This window comes from Leopardus geoffroyi, chromosome D4 (genome assembly GCF_018350155.1).
Source record: "Leopardus geoffroyi isolate Oge1 chromosome D4, O.geoffroyi_Oge1_pat1.0, whole genome shotgun sequence".
NCBI classification, from domain to species: domain Eukaryota; kingdom Metazoa; phylum Chordata; class Mammalia; order Carnivora; family Felidae; genus Leopardus; species Leopardus geoffroyi.
This window is the reverse complement of record NC_059342.1, coordinates 45845552-45867593: the sequence shown is the minus strand read 5'-3', so window position 1 is coordinate 45867593 and position 22042 is coordinate 45845552. Positions and strand designations below refer to the sequence as shown.

General features: G+C 43.2%; 3 protein-coding genes across 3 annotated transcripts; all 3 read left to right on the top strand.

Moving 5' to 3' along the window:
- The first annotated feature begins 1244 nt into the window (after nucleotides 1–1244).
- LOC123592782 (interferon alpha) lies at nucleotides 1245–1893 on the top strand. Its single transcript, XM_045468142.1, has one exon. It carries the CDS (start codon nucleotides 1260–1262, stop codon nucleotides 1824–1826), a length of 567 nt encoding a protein of 188 aa, XP_045324098.1. The 5' UTR covers nucleotides 1245–1259; the 3' UTR covers nucleotides 1827–1893.
- Nucleotides 1894–10010: 8117 nt separating this feature from the next.
- On the top strand, nucleotides 10011–10798 carry LOC123592775 (interferon alpha). Its single transcript, XM_045468126.1, has one exon. It carries the CDS (start codon nucleotides 10077–10079, stop codon nucleotides 10641–10643), a length of 567 nt encoding a protein of 188 aa, XP_045324082.1. The 5' UTR covers nucleotides 10011–10076; the 3' UTR covers nucleotides 10644–10798.
- Nucleotides 10799–15939: 5141 nt separating this feature from the next.
- On the top strand, nucleotides 15940–16530 carry LOC123592709 (interferon omega-1-like). The gene has a single exon (XM_045468060.1). The coding sequence runs from the start codon at nucleotides 15940–15942 to the stop codon at nucleotides 16528–16530; it is 591 nt and encodes a 196-aa protein (XP_045324016.1).
- The last annotated feature ends 5512 nt before the right edge of the window (nucleotides 16531–22042 follow it).

The following is a 22042-nucleotide window of genomic DNA, read 5'->3' as shown; positions in this document are numbered from 1 at the left end:
TCGTTGCTCTTCAAATCAACCCTATTCAACCAAATCTTATTCCTTAGGATTTATTACCTCATCACCTTGTATTTTCTCGGTTTTTCTTGGGTATCTTAGGTGAAGTATTGATGTTGAGTTCATGGACGTTATACAAAATGTATGCATGTTAAGAGCAATAAAACTTACATCCAGTAGCTGGATCACCAGAGGACTCTCCCTCCATCATTTGCTAGATTTCAAAGCTGTGTTGTGAGAGGTGGGCTTCCCTTACTTAGAAGACGCCATGGTGCTTACGTTGGAGCCTTAGCGTGAACTGGGCTCTAAAACTAAATGCGAGTAGTTAATATTTGCTCATTTAATTCTACTAAAGTCATTCAACTCATTTATAATTATGTCAATTGCTGAAAAGAAATCGATGTTGAGAATATCTTGATGAATATCTAGCTGCTAGTGAAATTAAAAATTATTTTTTGAGGGGCCCCTGGGTGGCGCAGTCGGTTAAGCGTCCGACTTCAGCCAGGTCATGATCTCTCGGTCCGTGAGTTCGAGCCCCGCGTCGGGCTCTGGGCTGATGGCTCAGAGTCTGGAGCCTGTTTCCAATTCTGTGTCTCCCTCTCTCTCTGCCCCTCCCCCGTTCATGCTCTGTCTCTCTCTGTCCCAAAAATAAATAAACGTTGAAAAAAAAAAAGTGTATCATTACATGTATATTATTATTGTATTTGTATAATTTTTATTTGAATATGTAACTTAATACATTACTATTTATATACGTAAGTATGTTAAAATTTGCTCTGCAAACTTAGCTATAGAGATAAATAAAATGTTAATAACTTTAAATTTACTTTTAGCTTAAAATTTTTATCAATTTTAACCCTGCCTTGGATAAAAAAAGAAGTTTGGCACTCTCTTTTTCTATGTATAAAGGATAGATATAGAGAGAGTATATAAATAGATATAGAGTATAACTGTGTCATTAAAATTTCATGAGGGGTTCAATTAGCAAAAGAAAATCTAAAAGGGCTCAGGGGTCAGGGAAAAGGGGGCAATAATTAAATAAAATGGTTGAGAAGCACTGCTCTAAACCCATTTGGAGAATGCAAAATGAAAACCAGAAAACAAAAGCAGGAAGTAAGAGGAGATTCAGAAAATGGAAACTAATGTGTTCCCATTTAGGAGGTGCGCACAGGGAAGATGTTCAGAGAACCTAGAGCCACGGGTCACAGAGTGACCCCAGCCAGGCCACCCCAGCCAGGCCAACAGCATCTGCAAGATCCCCAATGGCGCTGCCCTCTTCCTTCTTGGTGGCCCTGGTGGCGCTGGGCTGCAACTCCGTCTGCTCTCTGGGCTGTGACCTGCCTCAGACCCACGGCCTGCTGAACAGGAGGGCCTTGACGCTCCTGGGACAAATGAGGAGACTCCCTGCCAGCTCCTGCCAGAAGGACAGAAATGACTTCGCCTTCCCCCAGGACGTGTTTGGTGGAGACCAGCCCCACAAGGCCCAAGCCCTCTCTGTGGTGCACGTGACGAACCAGAAGATCTTCCACTTCTTCTGCACAGAGGCGTCCTCGTCTGCTGCTTGGAACACCACCCTCCTGGAGGAATTCTGCACGGGACTTGATCGGCAGCTGACCCGCCTGGAAGCCTGTGTCATGCAGGAGGTGGGGGAGGGAGAGGCTCCCCTCACGAACGAGGACTCCATCCTGAGGAACTACTTCCAAAGACTCTCCCTCTACCTGCAAGAGAAGAAATACAGCCCTTGTGCCTGGGAGATCGTCCGAGCAGAAATCATGAGATCCTTGTATTCATCAACAGCCTTGCAGAAAAGATTAAGGAGCGAGAAATGAGACCTATTCAACATGGAAATGATTCTCACTGACTAATCGTATCATACTTTCCACCTGTTCTGCCATGTCAAAGAGTCATTTCTGCTGTGATTGTGACATGAATGGCATCAATCTGTCAATATTTTCAGGAGTATTAAGTACATCATGTCAACTCTACAAGCACTAGTCACTTTCCAATGACCTTGCTGATCTATTTATGTATCTATTTAACAATTTATTTATCTACTTAACTATTTACAAGATTTAAATTATATTTGAATAATATTAAGTGTATTTTCACTTTGTCGTTAAGAGAAAAAATATATTGTTTATATTTATTCAATTTATTCTTTTCTTTATTAAATATTTTCTATAGAAAATTTTTGTCTTTGTTTATTATTTAAAAAAGGAACAACTCTGATGAAAGAATGGATTGTGCAATTCACTTACTCATTAGTTATTCACGTTATACATTAAAAATAGACTTTCTCTAAGCCAGTCTGTATGCTGCTGTCAGGATAGGGGTGGACATAACAAATCCAGTTCTGCTTTTGCACCAGTGAGCTTTGTGGAGAAAGCTACCTAAAGACAATAATCACACTGAATTTATATCAGTTATATTAAACGGTATAATGAGGAGAAGGGGAAAAATGGAGTTCTGTCAGCAGAATCTGCAGGAAAGCATGCCAGGAAACAGAAACAAAAGCCGTAGATATCTCCTATAATTGACTGGTAGACTTCCAAGTGCGAATATTCTTTGGAAAATGGATATTTGAGTCTGCAATTTACAAGCAACTCCATTAACTGAAAGCCTTAAAACAGAAGCGGTCACACGGGAAGAGGAGAGCATGAGCAAAGAACTTCAGATTGATTCCTCGAAACTTCAGATGGTAAAGGGAGAAAAGAGCCACAACAGAAACAGAGACGGAATGGCCATGAGGTAGTAGGGTAAGAGAGAATATCGGTAGAAGTCTATTTCAAGGACTGAAATGGCTTCACAGAATTGCATCATTGTAAAATGTGGATGTAAAGTGCCCGCCGCACTGGGATGAAGGGGTCATTGAAGCTTTGGTGAGAGCTGGTTTGGAAGAACTCACAGAAACCATATTGGAGGGTGGGAGGGAATGAGTGAATAAGAGAAGAGAAGTTCAGGTATAAGGAGCAAATAGTTATGAGAGATGTGCCTGCTGAAATGCAACAGGAGAATAGAATGAAATTGGGAATTACGTGAATTTTTTTTTTTTTTTTCTGCAGAGTTCTCCTTTTTGCTCTATGTGTGTCTCTGGATAGATACATGGACTGGATGTATTGGCAAATCATGTTCATATGCTTAATGTTGTGTTTATTTTAAAGCAAGGCACCTTTCATTCCTTACCATGATAATCTATTATCATTTTGATGCGTACTATGCGGAAGGTCAGGAAGCTGTTCTGTGGACGGAAACCATCCAGTATGTGGGGAAGCAGATGGAGCTGCCCTTAGCGAGGGCTGGGTGGAATTCACAAGCAGGCACCACAGTGAGCAGGTGGAAGGTGGTAGCAGAAGCCAAGGGCTCCCGCTGGCTTCCCCTCACCTGGGAGCCACCCTAGTGTTTCCACGGCCGTCACGGTCAGATTTGCCTTTGATTTCCTGGTGCCTCGGTGCATCCCAATGCCGTGACAGCTTTCTAGGAACGCCGAGTGGAGAAAGAAAAAGATGCTGTATCAAAACTGATGGGAAATAATGGTAGGGGCCCTTCCCGTTTTCATTCTTGCTTCCCTCTTTTGGTACTGAGCTCAAGATGAAGTAGAAAGGAATTCAGAAGAGAAGTCCACCCCTGCCTATAAAATTACTAAATTAAAAAGAACATATACAGTTAAAAAAAACTCCAAGCTAGTAAAGAAAGGGGTTGGTTTTCTCTAGTATGTGGCCTCCCTGCCCCACATCTTCGCTGTGAGATGGATCACGATGAACCAAATAGCTCAGGAGAAAAGAACTGACTCACTAACCCAGGAACCCTTATTAGTTACTTCAGTGCAAGCCTCCAGCAGCAGGAAAATCAACACTGAGTCCCCTGCCGCCTCAGAAACTGAGAGCATGAGAAGGACTCCACAGGTTAATAGACTGAACTCCACATAGAAATCAACATTTAGCAAAATAAAATTCCTGTTGCTATTTAAGGTTACAAAAAAAAAAAAAAAAAAAAAAAGGATAGTTTACCCACACCAGTGCCCCCTACACACATGAAGTGCATAACGTTTGTGTCCTCTGGAAGCTATGGAAAAATCTGACTCTTGAGCACCTGACAGAAAGAGAAGGAATTGCTCACAGAAACGAGCTTGGGTCGCAGACAGTTGATTATTTGCGGGACAAAAGCAGCCACCCTCCAATAAAAGTTTGCTCAAAGCTGGAAGTATGATGAGCTGACTCCTGGCGGCCAGTTACAGAGAAAGAGAGAGTGAGCGAGGGGAGCCAGGTGTCACACACAGGGCTATGGGCACACTGACCGAAAGGGACCAGGCATCTTGACTGATGCGCAAAAAATAAAAATCACAACAACAGAGCTCAGGCTCGGAGGTAAAAGTATGTCCTGAGCAAGGAGAACAACACCTACCTACTTTTGATCGTAACACAAAAGATTTCCGTCATTTGGAAGCTTTGGATCCCTTTACGCTGAAACATTTGAAGTACTGGGGCAAATTAAACTTCAGTGCAATAGTGAAATGAATAATTCATAGGGTTAATGTTTTCCAATCTAATCTACTCTAATCTAAGGCTTACATAAAGAAAGGAAAAAAACTTAGGAAGAATAAAACGTATACAGGAACGTTCAGAAAATGAAAACGGTTTTGTATTAAAAGACATGTGAGAAAGAACTTGAGAGGAACTAGGGCCCAAGACGCCCCCCTCGCTCGTCACCCAGGCCACCAGACCCCTCCGGTGCCCAGCGTGCACCCCCTCTGCGGGCCTCCTGCTGGATCCCTGTGGCCGCATCTCCTTTCTGGGCTCTGACCTGCCTCCCGGCCAAGGGCGGCTTCACAGGAAGACCTACTGCCTCTGACACAGATCAGGAGGACGTCCCAGTTCTCCTGACTGAGGGGCATCTCCCCCGGGGAGAGGGTGGGTGGCTGCCAGTTGCAGGAGGCCCAGGCCACCTCTGTCCCCAGGAGCTGCTCCGGCAGACCTTCTAAGTTCCTCACAAAGTGCCATCTGCTGCCTGGAACCCGATCCTGCTGGACACACTGCACGGGGCTCCAGGGACAGCCGGAACCCGGGACACCTGCCTTAAACGCACACACCCGGACACTCCAGCAAGAACCTTTCACTAGAGGACAAAAGTTCCATCCGGGGACTTCATCTCAGTCTAAAGAGAAGCAATGGAGTGATTGTGCCTCTAGAAAGATGCCTGAGTGCAAATCACGTGATCGTTGTCTGCATATTCAAATTCGTAACAATTAGTAAGGAGGAAGGAAGGAGACCCCAAAATGATTCTCTTTAATACATCAAGTCACATTCCCAGGTATTTAGTCATTTCACTGACTTTATTTCTGCTTTCGTCTTAGAATGTATCGAGTTAAATTGTTCAAAAGTGTGCTCCAACGTTCTTCTTCAGTGATTATCTCTCGGGCCTCTTTCCTTGGGAGACACTTACCTCTAACGATGTGACATACATATTCATGTATTGGCGGACGTTCTGGTTCCCATCCAACAAGTAATCAGCTGGGCTGGTCGTCAGCCTTGACCTTCCATCAACTACAACACAAGTGCCAAACAAACTGAAAAGCAACAACTCTTCTTAGATCCATCAGAGAATTGGGGGTCGAGGTGCTAGCTGCCGCCCTTAGCTCTGCAGAAAGAGGGGGATGCAGACAGAGACCCTGGATGACTGGGAGCAGAAATGCAAGAGTTTAAAGCACAGCTGAAGCTCGTATTGGTAGAAACACTGAAGCTGAAATGGAACAATTACTGGCAGGTCCATATGGATGAGCTTGAGATCGAAAAACTGCAAGATATCCTGTCTTTGGGGGCCACACGCTTTTGTGAGTGTCACCTTCGGGAGAAACCTTCACCAGGTTCTCACTGTGAAGATGAGAAAACAAACTCCTGGTGCTGCCAGCAGGGGAAAGGAAAGAGAAATCACTGGCTGGGAATCCTCTCAGTCTTCTGTTCCCCTCAACAAAGGCCTGCTCTCCAGGGAAATGATTTTCCTAGAGCCTCCCCCCGCCCCCACCGGGGGAAGGGAAGTCCAGCCCTCTCTCCTCTTCCACTCGGGGGACAGGAAAGACAAAACTGCAAGCCCCTCTAACTTTCCTGTGTCCCTTAGCAGGGTGGTCACGTTAGAACATTTAGAAGCGCTTAGCAGAGTATTTTCCACTGAATGAAGGCTTACCATCATGTTCTTATTTATTCATAGAGTCTATAAGAGCATAATTAACTTCTCCTAGCCCTCTCTCTGTAACTGACTGCAAAATGCTGAGAGTCTAAAAAACAGAATCGGGAACAAGTGGCTCATCAATGTAACTATATACATACTAATACACTATGTACACATAGATACTATGTATATACACGTGCACTATGTATTCTGACACTAGCACGTTCACCTTTCCTCCCGCTTCCCCAGATCTCATTCTTCACCTGCATCTCACAGTGTTTCCTTCTGCCCCAGTCTAGAAACCCCCAGCGAGCTCTGCTCTCCTCAGTCTCTCCTCCTGAACCTGCCCTGCCCATTCACACAGCTGCTTCCTTTTCGGCTGTGGTTTCTGGCCAAGTGCAAAAGTCACTAACTGAAATCAAGAGTTGTGTGAAAGTTCTAGGTTTTTGGAAACTCTCATAGGAGAGTTCTTGTTCTCTTCTTTTTCTTCTCGTGACTATTTTTGGCCATGAGGGAATGTTCCTCCTGCAATGATGTAACTAGCTGTAGGGAAAAAGGAAAGAGAAAGCAAGATCATTTTAGTCAGGGGTCTGTTAAAATATTTACAAAGGAAGATTGCCACCTACTGGCCAAGATGGACAAAGACCATGCCCGGGTCTGGAGACCTGGCTTGTGGTCTACAGAAGTCTGTTCCCAGAGAGAAATGGCTCTTTCCTGGAAAGAACTGACTCCAATAACATAATAAGCCAATTTCCTTACCTTGGATATAGTTTTGAAAAAGCACAAGTGTTCTCTCTCTTATTTTTTTTTTTTTTTTGAGAGAGAGAGAGAGCACATAAGGGAGGGGCAGAGAGAGACTGGGGACAGAGGATCTGAAGCAGGCTCTGTGCTGACAGCAGAGAGTCTGATGTGGGGCTTGAACTCATGAATCGTGAGATCATGACCTGAGCTGAAGTCAGATGATCAACCAACTGAGCCCCCAAGAGCCGTTAGCTTCACAGCAAAATTGAGAGCAAGATATCGAGACTTCACATACTCCCCGGTTCTGTATATGAATAGTCTCTCCCATTATCAGCATTGCCACACCAGGTGGAATAGTTGTTACAATTGCTTCCAAGGGTATAACAGTAAGTTCCTAGGGTTGTCAACCAGCCTGAAATATTGCAGTGGTCTGTGGCACTCCAAAGCTCAACATTGGGCCAGTCTAACAAAACATTATTTCTTAATATTTATTTTCTCTCATTGGATTTTTTTGGGTATCATACGAGAAGCACGGACATTGGATTTGTGGAATATACACAAAATATCTGCAAGATCAGTGTGACAAACCTGGGGCTAACCCATCTCTGTGATTGGAAGAGTTTCTCTCCATTGTTTCTTGGATCTCAAAGTCATTCTGGGAGAGGTGGCCTTTGCTTATTTGTGAGCTGCTATTGGCTGTCTGGTGCATGTTGCTTTTGTCTGAGCCTCGATGTGATGTGGGCTTTGGGAATTAAATACAAATATATTATATTTTATGATTTAATTCTACAAAACTCATTCAACACATCAGCAATTATCTAGTGGGAAACAGAAAAATATTGTGGCAATATCTTCAAGAGTATGTAGCAGCAGGTTAAGTTAAAAATTATTTTGTGAGGGCGCCTGGGTGGCTCAGTCGGTTAAGCGTCTGACTCTTAATCTCGGCTTAGGTCATGATCTCACGGTTTATGAGTTTGAGTCCCATGTCGGGCTCTGTGCTGATGGCGTGGAGCCTGCTTTGGATTCTGCCTCTCTTTCTCTCTTCCCCTCTTCCGCTTGTGCTCTCTCCCAAATAAATAAATAAACTTAAAAAAAATATTTTGTCATGAGGCAACATTAAAATTCAGTGCACTGAAAATAAATCAGGGAATAATTTAAGTGAATAATTAAAATTTTTGCTTGCTTTTAGCAATTTGGAATGATTTTAAATATTTAAGTACATTGAAATAGTTATGTCTTTATAGAAATTTTAATTTACTTATGTACTTTATATAAAATTTATATAAGTAAATAAGTTATAAGTCACAAGTTAAATTTAGGTCTGGAATAGAATAGAGACTCCAGAATTGGACCCATAAATGTATGGCCAGCTAATCTTTGACAAAGCAGGAAAGAATATCCAATGGAAAAAAGACAGTCTCTTTAACAAATGGTGCTGGGAGAACCGGACAGCAACATGCAGAAGAATGAAACTAGACCACTTTCTTACACCATTCACAAAAATAAGCTCAAAATGAATGAAAGACCTGAATGTGAGACAGGAAACTATCAAAACCCTAGAGAAGAAAGCAGGGAAAAAACCTCTCTGACCTCAGCCGCAGCAACTTCTTACTTGACACATCCCCAAAGGCAAGAGAATTAAAAGCAAAAAAGGAACTATTGGGACCTCATGAAGAGAAAAAGCTTCAGCACTGCAAAGGAAACAATCAACCAAACTAAAAGGCAACCAACGGGATGGGAAAAGATTTTTGCAAATGACATATCGGACAAAGGGCTAGTATCCAAAATCTATAACGAACTCACCAAACTCCACACCCAAAAAACAAATAATCCAGTGAAGAAATGGGCAGAAACATGAATAGACACTTCTCTAAGGAAGACATCCAGATGCCAACAGGCACATGAAAAGATGCTCAGTGTCGCTCCTCATCAGGGAAATACAAATCAAAACCACACTCAGATATCACCTCACTCCAGCAGAGTGGCTAAAATGAACAAACCAGGAGCCTATAGATGCTGGCGAGGATGTGGAGAACGGGAACCCTCTTACACTGTTGGTGGGAATGCAAACTGGTGCAGCCACTCTGGAAAACAGTGTGGAGGTTCCTCAAAAAATTAAAAATAGATCTACCCTATGACCCAGCAATAGCACTGCCAGGAATTTACCCAAGGGATACAGGAGTACTGATGCATAAGGGCACTTGTACCCCAATGTTTATAGCAGCACTTTCAACAATAGCCAGATTATGGAAAGAGCCTAAATGTCCATCAACTGATGAATGGATAAAGTTTTGGTTTATATACACAATGGAATACTACTTCGCAATGAGAAAGAATGAAATCTGGCCATTTGTAGCATCGTGGATAGAACTGGAGAGTGTTAAGCTAAGTGAAATAAGTCATACAGAGAAAGACAGATATCATGTGTTTTCACTCTTATGTGGATCATGAGAAACTTAACAGAAGACCATGGGGGAGGGGAAGGGGAAAAAAAAAGTTAGAGAGGGAGGGAGGCAAACCATAAGAGACTCTTAAAAACTGAGAATAAACTGTGGGTTGATGGGGGTGGGAGGGAGGGAAGGGTGGGTGATGGGTATCGAGGAGGGCACCAGTTGGGATGAGCACTGAGTGTTGTATGGAAACCAATTTGACAATAAATTTCATATTAAAAATGTAAATAAATAAATAAGCAAACATTAAAAAAATCAAATTTAGTCCATACTTAAGCATCAATGGCTTTAAATTTTAACTTTTAAAAATTTTTAGTAATTCTTAACCCTGCATTGGATAAATAGAGTAAACTTTATATTTCCTTTTTTATGATTTTTTATGTATAAAGTACAGTTAAATATACAGTACATAATTACACATAATGTGTTTCTGTGTTATTAAATTTTCTTAGAAGGTTCAATTAGATAAATATGTACAAAAACTCTGGAGGCAAGAGGTAATGATGAAAAAAAAAAAGGTTGTGGAACCCATGCTCTAAACCCAAGTAGAAGGTGCATAAAGGAAAGCAAAAACAGAAGTAGAAAGTAAGGGCAACGTTCAGAAAGTGAAAACTACTATGTTCCCTACTTAAGCCACACACACAAGGAAGATGTTCAGAGAACCTAGAGCCACGGGTCACAGAGTCGCCCACCCCAGCCAGGCCAACAGCATCTGCAAGATCCCCAATGGCGCTGCCCTCTTCCTTCTTGGTGGCCCTGGTGGCGCTGGGCTGCAACTCCGTCTGCTCTCTGGGCTGTGACCTGCCTCAGACCCACGGCCTGCTGAACAGGAGGGCCTTGACGCTCCTGGGACAAATGAGGAGACTCCCTGCCAGCTCCTGCCAGAAGGACAGAAATGACTTCGCCTTCCCCCAGGACGTGTTTGGTGGAGACCAGCCCCACAAGGCCCAAGCCCTCTCTGTGGTGCACGTGACGAACCAGAAGATCTTCCACTTCTTCTGCACAGAGGCGTCCTCGTCTGCTGCTTGGAACACCACCCTCCTGGAGGAATTCTGCACGGGACTTGATCGGCAGCTGACCCGCCTGGAAGCCTGTGTCATGCAGGAGGTGGGGGAGGGAGAGGCTCCCCTCACGAACGAGGACTCCATCCTGAGGAACTACTTCCAAAGACTCTCCCTCTACCTGCAAGAGAAGAAATACAGCCCTTGTGCCTGGGAGATCGTCCGAGCAGAAATCATGAGATCCTTGTATTCATCAACAGCCTTGCAGAAAAGGTTAAGGAGCGAGAAATGAGACCTATTCAACATGGAAATGATTCTCACTGACTAATCGTACCACACTTTCCACCTGTCCTGCCATGTCAAGGACTCATCTCTGCTGTAGTCGTGACATGAAATGAAATAACTTGTCAAATGTTTTAGGAGTAATAAGCGACATCATGTCACCTCTACGAGCACAAGCCACTTACCGATGACCGTGCTGATATCCTTTTATCTATTTAAGTGTTTATTTATTTATTTATTTATTTATTTAAATATTTATGAGATTTAAATTTTTTCAAGTAATATGATGTGCACCCTTATGTTTTGGTAATATAATAAAATGTATTCTTTATATTTAATCAGTGTATCATTTTTTTATTTCGCTTTTACTGTAGGAAGTGTTTATAAAGAGTAACATCAGGTCTAATGGTGCAACTTGATGGAAAACCGGATGAGAGGATTCATTTACCCATCAGATTCTATTAAAATCAGAGGTAACAACTGTCTTCCTCTAAGACAAGTTGTTCATTGCCCTTACGACATGGGATATAACAAATACAGTTCCTCCTGTCTTTACCTTTGATTTTTTGTAGGGATAGAAACCTAAAAGCCATCATCATACTTAATATTATAATGAAGCAGGGAGAGAAGTGAATTCTCTCAACTGATGGTAGAATGAAGAATGTCAGGAAATAAAAATAAAAGCTGTCCGTCTCCTCTACATTGAGTGATACACATGGAAGTGCCAATGCCCATTGTCAGTGGATAGGCGAGCTTAGATTTTTTAAAAAATGCCGTAGAACAGGTCCATACATGGCAACAGGAAGCCAGAAACAGAGGCGGTCATGGGGCACGACAGTGTAGTGTGACCGAAAGAGTTACACTTGATTCTAAGGCACAGCAGGGGAGAGAAGAACCACGAAGGATACACAGGTATACTGACCATTCAGTAGAAGGATAACAAGAGAGGATGCTGAGTGTATTTAAGGAAATACACGTGCTTAGAAGAATGTCAGTGGATTCATGGAAGGTGTGGGTCTAACTGCCTGCTACGACAGAAAAATGGATCCCATCGTGAACTTCATGAGAGTTCGTTTGATGGAATTACTAAGCAGGAAACCACACTGGAATTGCTGAAAGCCTCAATAAGAGAAGTTAGCTCCTCTGAAGTGAAAAAGAATACAGCGTGGGATCTGGAAAATAACGTGGGGCAGTTTTTCTGTGCATCGTTCTGCCTTTTATGCCATGTATCTATTTCTCAGTGATTTCACAGAATTGATGTGCTGGCAAATCATACTAATGTGTCTAGTATTATATTTATTTTGAATCACAGCTCATTTAATTAGTTACAATTTTTATCCTGTCTTGATTATTATTACTTTGTACATCAGCAAGCTGCTCATCTTTAAGAACCGACTGGGCGGGAATAGATAATTAATTCAGTCCTTCACCAAAATATCTATTACCGCTGAGAAAATAATACTCCCTAGAATTACTGGTTCTATTAATTAAGTTACTTCACTGATCGTTATGGCACTGGCTTGCTGCGGCAGCCTTATAGCATGTTTCACTTTGTAGGGGAGTTTGATACGATAAGAATTCTTTCACGTTACTCACTGGTAATTTCTGCTAATTTTTTCAATATCACCATCTTTGGTGGGTCCCCAAATAACACAATTATTACATAAAGACTGACAGTCTTTTGGGGCACCTGGGTGCTCAATTAAGTGTCCAACTTTTGTTTTCAGCTGAAGTCATGATCTCAAGACTCCTTAGATGGGCCAGGTGTCGGGCTCCAGGCTGACAGCAGACAGCCTGCTTGAGATTCTCTCTCTTCTCTCTGCCCCTCCCCCACCCGTGCTCATATTCTCTCTCTCTCAAAATAAATAAGTAAACTTAAAAAAAAAAAAAAAGACCAGCAGACTTTCTTCACATGAGAGTGCGAAGCTGGGTTAGGCATCGTCTTAATATTTAAGGCAACAAAAAATTGTTTAAAATCAGCTGTAACCACAACATGAATAATGGAAATCCATAGAGCAAATGTGAGTTGTGTATAATTCAGGAACAAAAACAGATCTAAGAATTATAACAGAATATTGTGAATCCTAACTAAAGTCATGCACTTGAATGGCACAAAGCAACGCATCTTCACTAGAGTAACGACCAAAAGTATGGTGCATATTTTCTTATTTTTCTTCAGACGGCTATATGTGAGAATAGTGTTTGTCTCTTTCAACAAAATTCTTAGCAACTGTGTGTCCTACATTTCACTAACTGACCTTCAAAGGAGGCAGCATAAGAAAACAGCATTTTGTGGTGAATTCTGGAGAAGGCTGACTGATTCACTCCTTATTTCAAACAAGTGTCTTATTTATATTCAGTTAGGAAATAGTGGCTTGTATTAATATCTGAGAGTTGAGAATAAGTATCTAGATGGATGTACAGGGGCACCTGGGTGGCTCAGTCAGTTGAGCATCTGACTTTGGCTCTGGTCATGATCTCACAGTTCGTGAGTTCGAGCCCCACATCCAGCTCTGTGCTGACAGCTCAGAGCCTGGAGCCTGCTTTGGATTCTCTGGAGATTGTTTCAGATTCTGTGTCTCCCTCTCTCTCTGCCCCTTCCCTACTCGTGCTCTGTCTCTCTCTCAGAAATTAAAAAAAAAAAAAAATTAAAAAAAACTTAGATGGAAGTACAGAAAAACATGATGTTTCTTTAATATTGTGGCACCTGCACCTCTCCCCTCAGCATTCCAGGACACATTCCCCTGTCCTAATAGTTTCTAGTTTCCTCCCTGTCCCAGAAGGAAGTCCCCACACACCCTGTCACTCATTCCCTTCAACTGTCAGCCTATTCACACAGCAGCTTTCTGGTCTGTTGTGGTCTAAGCTTAAACGTTTCCCTAAAGAGCGGCATGTCACAAGTAGAAACTAAAAATCAAATGAAATCCCTAAGTTTTGCAGAAACATCTTCAAGAAAGGCTTTTTATTTACTACCGTCAAATGTGATGTAATAGCACTTGTGGCCAAAAAGACAGATAGGAGGATCCCGTTGAAGGCTGGGCTAACGAAGCTCCTCTCAGAGAAGACCACCCCCTGGTGGCCACGTGCAGCAAGGGCAGCGACCCAGACTGGAGGGCTGGCTTGGGATCCCTGCAGAAATCCCGCCACTTCTTGAGGATGTCCCCTCAAGCTGCAAAAAGCTACCAGCTGGCAACAACAGATTCTAACGCTGTCTATGACAAGGACTGAGTATTGCCCTGAAACTCTCTATAGCCATATTCAGTTTCAATCCCAGAGGTATTAAGCGTTAAATACTCGAAAGTGTTGGAGAACCGAGTCTCAGGGTGGGAGGCACTGGCGGGCGAAGGGAGTGATCACCATCCGCCAGCTCTCTCCTTGGAGCCTCAGGCCAAAGCAGCTATTTTCCTGATTTGGGGGAATTCAGTGTGGCCTTCACTCTTCCCTCTGCCAGAGCTCCCGGCCCCCAGTTGGCTGCACCGATTGTGTTAACCAGCCCTTTGCTTTTTTGCCAGCAGACAAGTCACTTCCCTTTTTTCATTTTCATGACATTCAGACCTATATTTTCTTTTGCCCAACACAATTGTTGTGTTTTGCTTTCTAGGAGAGTTGAAATGAGAAACAAAAAAACAAAAACCTGATATCTTGGAAAAATAGAGAAAAATGGTGCAGCCCCTCATTCTTTCATTTGCCTTTGTATTAACCTGCGGACGATATAGAATATGATGCAGGAAGACAAGGCAGACTATGTGCAGTAAACCACTGCGTAAAAACTAAGTCATTAAAATTCTTTTTGTTGTTGTTTTTTAAATTTAAAATGAAATAACACGAGCGAGTAAAGGAGAGAAGGCTGTTTCCCCCTGACATAATAGCCGGGGCCTCACCCCCTACATTCTGACCCTCAGACAGATGAACAGACTAAGAAGCCAAAGAGAAATACCCAGACTGAATGAACAACGGAGAGTCGCTAGTTTCTGTGCTGGAAGCTTCCACTGAGAGGCATCATCAGTGAGTCCCCCGAGCCCAACTCAGAAATGTTGAGTCTAACTAGTGCTCAATAGTTGAAGTAAAAGATTGAACAATAAAAGCTGTGGTGGCAAAATGACAAGTATTTGCTTACTGAAGATGAAATGATTACAGTTGGGCTATTCCCCTACTTTTGTCTCAAAAGTTGAGACAAATTTTGCCCTAAGCATCTGAGGGCTATTGACCCTTTTGATACCTGCTCAGGAAAGGAGGAGGTCAGCGCTGAGAGCTAGGGTCCCTCACACAAACACTCCAGGGATGGAGGGAAGGAATAAGGGGCATTAACTCTTTTGCTAACAAAGAAACCAGTGCCTCCACAGCAGGGGAATTCTAATGTCCTCAGGACAAGGTGAGCCTGCCCTCAGGGAGTGAGTCCAGGAGAGGTTGGGTTGAGGACACTCAGTCACTCCAGAGGAACATGTTAGTAGAGGTGATAACAACCTTGCGCGTGAGGGGTTGTTGAGAAAATAAAATGATCTGGGATTAGAATCTTCACAGCTACATGTCCCAGACCAGAACCGGGCTTCCTGCTGGGGACACTGGCACAGCCTGAGGAGCACTGTAGACGGGTTACAAAATGGCAGAAGGATAGTGTCTGTATTATTAGTCTTGACCCTGAGGCCCCAGTGAAGCATAACTGCATGGACCTGCATCAATTATTTCTAGAATGAAGAGAAACATCCAAGAAACTCATTCACTTATCACCACAAGCCTCTAATGTGAGTACAACAGTAATTAAAACCCAGTCCTTGTTCTAAAGAGCTTATTTACCATACGTGGTCTGGTCAGAACCTAGCAAGATACAAAAACCCATAGGAGTGAAGGAGCCTGTCTCTGTATGAAGTAAAGAGGGTAAAAACCTAGTCCACGATCAAGGCCAAAGTTTCTTTCTAACACAAAGAGCAATGTTCCTATATGAAAACATATGTGAGCAGGTGTGTGTATGAGTACCTACATGCCTACATCACTCCAGTCTTTAGGACAAAGACGTTTCTCGTTTGGTTGATAAGTGTCCATTGGGATGGATATATCGGAAGTTTATTGGGAAATAAAGCTTCCATTGCCAACGTAGTATTTTAGATTGATGACATCTTTTACACAATAAGGAGAATGCATAAATGAAAACAAAAGAGGGAAGTAGAAGTGGAGAGGATGTTCAGAAAATGAAATTGTCCGCGTTGCCTATTTAAGAGCCATGCTTCGAGGCCGTCCTCAGAGAACCTCGGCCCCGAGGTCCCCCAGCCGCCCAGCTCAGCCCCGCCAGCAGCCCCCTCGGCTTCCCCATGGCTCTCCTGCGCCCTCTGCTGACCGCCCTGGCGCTGCTCGCCTGCCGCCCTGGAGGCTCTCTGGGCTGTGGCCTGCCTGGGAGCCAGGCGCAGGTTAGCAGGGACAACTTGGTGCTCCTGGGCCAGATGCGGAGACTGTCCCCTTTCTCGTGCCTGCGGGCCAGAAAAGACTTCCGCTTCCCCCGGGAGATGCTGGAGGGCGGCCAGCTCCGGGAGGCCCAGGCCGCCGCCGCCGTCCTGCGGGAGCTGCTCCAGCAGACCTTCAACCTGTTGCACACGGAGCGCTCCTCGGCGGCCTGGAGCCCCGCGCCGCTGCACGGACTCCGCTCTGGCCTCCACCGGCAGCTGGAAGCCCTGGACGCCTGCTTGGTGCAGGCCACGGGCGAGGGAGAGCGTGCCCCGGGGATGCACGGCCCTGCCCTGGCCATCAAGAGGTACTTCCAGGACATCCGCGTCTACCTGGAGGACGAGGGATACAGTGACTGCGCCTGGGAAATTGTCAGGCTGGAAATCATGAGAGCCTTGTCCTCCTCGGCGACCTTGCAAGACAGCTTGGCCATCAAGGATGGAGACCTGGGGTCACCTTGAAGTGATTCTCACCGCCTGACGTGCCACATCACCCCTACACTATGTCTGCTCACTTCAAGAGACTCTCACTGCAGCCTTCATTACAGAATTTATTGACTTAAATTCCACAAATATGTTGTGAGTAGTATTAAGCAAGAATATTTAAAAAAAAAAAAAATCCGGCTTCAGGATCATCAGTCCTTAAGAGATGATTGCCCTGATGTTATTTATTTATTGTTTATTATTTATTTATTTATTTATTCATTCATTCATTCTTTTGACTAATTTATATTTATGTTTCCCTATAAAGGTTTTTGTCTTTACATTGTGTTAAAATTTATAAAACGTATTCACCTTTTCATTTTATTAAATATGCATTTTGTCTTAATAAATTCTTATCAAAGACAACTTGTTGAGTCTCTTTATTCTTAAAACCTAAGTCCAGGGTGCCCGGGTGATTCAGTCAGTCGGGTGCCCAACTTTCACTTGGGTCGTGATCTCACAGTTCATGAGTTTGAGCCCAGAGTCGGGTTACTGATAAAGGCCCTACTCACTTTTCCACCTTCCCCCGCTTGATGAGAGAGCATCCCTCTCCCTCATCCCAAGCCTCACCATGGTGCCCTTCCCCTGGGTGCAAAACCTCTGTGACCCCAAACAGAGGGACAGTTCCAGAAGGCTTAGCTTTGGACAGATTTCCTTGGCGCACAGCAGAGAAGGCTCTAGTAAGATGCTTATACTTTATCAGTGACCTCTCCTCTCTCCTGACAGTATTTCCCTTTCCACATAAAAAAAGTGAGCATCAGATGTGCCTCATTTTCGTCTTCTTCATCCCAGCCCTACAACCACCTGTAGGTATTATCTTGCTTCTGTCATTCTGTTCATACCCAGACTATTTGAAGTTCTCTGCGGTGTCTGTTCCCACTTCGCGGTCAGGTCGTCCTGCCCTCACTGTAACGTGGCTTCAGCCTCCCTGTTCTCCTGAAACTGCTCGGCCCAGGTTTACACTAAACCACATCTTACTGAGGTCAGAGATTGCTGTCAGCCAGCCCTGGCTGCCATTTCCAAACATCTGAGCCCTTTGTCCACGCCTCCACTTTCAAGTCTGACCTCCATGTGGCTTCTGTGCCTCTACTGTCTTCTGCTTTTCTGCTCCTGCTCCGCTCTTTCCTTTGTTGACTATTTTCTCTCATCTTGGGGCAATCTGGGTGTTCCTCAAAATTCCCTGCTGGGTGCCACACTCCTTCCTCTCTGCACATACAGACTCAACCTCCCAAATAGTTCCGAGTGTCATCTCTGAGATATGACTTCCAGGTGTGTGTCTTTGCCCAGAATCGTATCACCAGCATTAGTCATCATCTCCAAACTCTTATTTCTATCTGCTCCTACAATATCTCCACTGATCATGTTCAGAATTGACCATCATGCATTTATTTGGCGAACTCCTACAGATCCTTGGATGCCAGCTTGGCAGATGCTGCTTGTAGAGTTTGTGACCCTTTCATGCTCCTTTGTGCTCCTAGCGTCCTGTCCGTTCCCTGTCCTGGCCACAGAATGACATCACTTGAAAGCTCAATGACCCAGAACCACCAGACTGGAAGCTCTGTGACAGCAGGCGGTGTGTCCACTATTTCATTGTATCGGGCACCCACCGAAGTGCCCACGGATAGAAGATGTATTCACTACTTAGTTGTTGAAAGTGAAATTCCAGGATTCTGTAATATCTTTCACTTTGGTGTCTAGTTCATGCAATCGCTGAAATGGAATCAACAATCATTAGACATGATTTCTCCAAGAAACTTTTAAGTCCAGTGGACCAGCTCCAGCTGCTCCAATCTGTCAGAGTGTCTGCTGCATCTCCTTCGTTGTTCTAGAAAGGACTCCTACATAATTACTTATCCCTTCAGGTTAGGGGAAGAGGAGAGACTACAAGGCAGTAGAAACCCCCATATTTTAAAGAAACCTGTGGCGTCAGCACATAAATGACACCAGATTGTCATTTCTTCCTTTAAAAAATGGTGACGATATTAGTAGTGGTCACACAGGAAATTATAAGGATTAAATGAAATAAAGTTTGCAAATTTTAGACTGAATCATGGTAGATGAGAGTCCACCTGACCGCAGTAAATGGTCGCTGCCTGCAGGGCTAGTAGGACATCCAATGCTGGGTAGAGTCCACACTCAGCCAAACCAGCTCAAGCTTTCAGTGCAGCTCCCTTAACACCCTCAGGGGTGTGCATGGGGAGCTCCTCCCCCCACCGAGAACACTCCAGGAGAGGGCAGTGTCTGCAGGACTGCGAAGGAGCAGAGCCCAAGTTTCCCCTCTGGGGTCAGTACCTGGAACACAAAGGAGAGAGATCTCACAGCGCAAGGAAAGTCTTTGCAGGGAACCAGCATCTTGAAAGTTGTCTGCCAGAAATGGCTGTTCTATGAATAGTATAAGAGTGGTCAGAGCTCCTTCCCTCAGGCTCACTCATATTCAGACATCTTCTGGTGATATTTTTTTTTAATTTTTAAAATTTTAATTTTTAATAATTACATCCAAATTAGTAAGCATATAGTGCAACAATGATTTCAGGAGTAGATTCCTTAGTGCCCTTACCCATTTAGCCCATCCCGCCTCCCACAACCCCCCCCCAGTAACCCTCAGTTTGTTCCCATATTTATGGGTCTCTTCTGTTTTGTCCCCTCCCTGTTTTTATATTATTCTTGTTTCCTTTCCTTTATGTTCATCTGTTCTGTGTCTTAAAGTCTTCACATGAGTGAAGTCATATGATTTTTGTCTTTCTCTGACTGACTAGTTTCACTTAGCATAATAGCCTCCAGTTCCATCCACGTAGTTGCAAATGGCAAGATTTCATTCTTTTTCAATGCCGAGTAATACTCCATTGTGTGTGTGTGTGTGTGTGTGTGTGTGTGTGTATCACATCTTCTTTATCCATTCATCCACCGATGGACATTTGGGCTCTTTCCAGACTTTGGCTATTGTTGATAGTGCTGCTATAAACATGGGGATGCATGTGCCCTTTCAAAACAGTATACCTGTATCCCTTGCATAAATCCCTAGTCGTGCAATTGCTGGGTCGTAGGGTAGTTCTATTTTTAGTTTTTTGACGAGCCTCCATACTGTTTTCCAGAGTGGCTGCACCAGCTTGCCTTCCCACCAACAATGCAAAAGAGATCCTCTTTCTCTGCATCCTCGCCAACATCTGTTGTTGCCGGAGTTGTTAATGTTAGCCATTCTGACGGGTGTGAGGTGGTATCTCATTGTGGTTTTGATGTGTATTTCCCTGATGATGAGTGATGTGGAGCATTTTCTCATGTGTCGGTTGGCCATCTGGATGTCTTCCTTGGAGAAGTGTCTATTCATGTCTTTTGCCCATTTCTTCACTGGATTATTTGTTTTTTGGGCGTTGAGTTTGATAAATTCTTTATAGATTTTGGATACTAACCCTTTATCTGGTATGTCTTTTGCAAGTATCTTCTCCCATTCTGTCAGTTTCCTTTTAGTTTTGCTGATTGTTTCCTTTGCTGTGCACTAGCTTTTATTTTGATGAGGTCCCAGTAATTCATTTTTGCTTTTGTTTTCCTTGCCTCCAGAGACGTGTTGAGTAAGAAGTTGCTGCGGCCAAGATCAAAGAGGTTTTTGCCTGCTTTCTCCTCAAGGATTTTGATGGCTTCCTGTCTTACATTTAGGTCTTTCATCCATTTTGAGTTTATTTTTGTGTATGGTGTAAGAAAGTGGTCCAGGTTCATTCTTCTGCATGTTGCTCTCCAGTTTTCCCAGCACCACTTGCTAAGAGACTGTCTTTATATCATTGGATATTCTTTCCTTCTTTGTCAAAGATTAGTTGTCCGTACGTTTGTGGGTCCATTTCTGTTCCACTGATCCCAGTGTCTGTTCTTGTGCCAGTACCACACTGTCAGGATGTTTACAGCTTTGTAGTATAGGTTGAAGTCTGGGATTGTGATGCCTCCTGCTTTGGTTTTCTTTTTCAAGATTGCTTTGGCTATTCGGAGTCTTTTCTGGTTCCATATACATTTTAGGATTATTTGTTCTAGCTCTGGGAAGAATGCTGGTGTTACTTTGATAGGGATTGCATTGAATATGTAGATTGCTTTGGATAGTATCGACATGTTAACAATATTTGTTCTTCCTATCCAGGAGCATGCAATCTTTACCCATTTTTTTTTTGTCTTCTTCAATTTCTTTCATAAGCTTTCTATAGTTTTCAGTGTATAGATTTTTCACCTCTTTGGTTAGATTTATTCCTAGGTATTTTATGTGTTTTTTTGTGTGTGTGTGCAACTATAAATGGGATCAATTCCTTGATTTCTCTTTCTGTCACTTCATTGTTGATGTATAGGAATGCAAATGATTTCTGTGCATTGATTTTATATCCTGCAACTTTGCTGAATTCATGAGTCAGTTCTAGCAGTTTTTTGGTGGAATCTTTGGGGTTTTCCATATAGGGTATCATGTCATCTGCGAAGAGTGAAAGTTTGACCTCCTCCAGGCCAATTCGGATGCCTTTGTGTTGTCTGAATGCAGAGGCTAAAGCTTCCCAATACTGTGTTGAATAACAGTGGCAAGAGTGGACATCCCTGTCCTGTTCCTGACCTCAGGGGGAAAGCTCTCAGTTTTTCCCCATTGCGGATGATATTAGCATTGGGTCTTCCGTATATGGCTTTTATGATCTTGAGGTATGATCCTTCTACCCCTACTTTGTTGAGGGTTTTTATCAAGAAAGGATGCTTTACTTTGTCAAATGCTTTCTCTGCATCTATTGAGAGGATCATATGGTTCTTGTCCTTTCTTTTATTGAAGTGATGAATCACATTGATTGTTTTGCGGATATCGAGCCAGCCCTGCATCTCAGGTATGAATCCCACTTGGTCATGGTGAATAATTTTTTTAATGTATTGTTGGAGCCGGTTGGCTAATATCTTGTTGAGGATTTTTGCACTCATGTTCATCAGGGAAATTGGTCTATAGTTCTCCTTTTTAGTGGGTCTCTGTCTGGTTTTGGAATTAAGGTAATGCTGGTTTCATAGAAAGAGTTTGGAAGTTTTCCTTCCATTTCTATTTTTTGGAACAGATTCAAGAGAATAGGTGTTAACTCTTCTTTAAATGTTTGGTAGAATTCCCCTGGAAAGCCATCTGGCCCTGGACTCTTTTTTTTTTTTTTTTTTTTTTGTCAGATTTTTGATTACTAATTCGATTTCTTTACTGGTTATGGGTCTGTTCAAATTTTCTATTTCTTCCTGTTTCAGTTTTGGTAGTGTATATGTTTCTAGGAATTTTTCCATTTCTTCCAGATTACCCATTTTATTGGCATATAATTGCTCATAATATTCTCTTACTATTGTTTTTATTTCTGCTGTGTTGGTTGTGATCTCTCCTCTTTCATTCTGGATTTTGTTTGTTTGGGTCCTTTCCTTTTTCTTTTTGATCAAACAGTCTAGTGGTTTGTCAATTTTGTTAATTCTTTCAAAGAACCAGCTTCTGGTTTCCTTGATCTGTTCTACTGGTTTT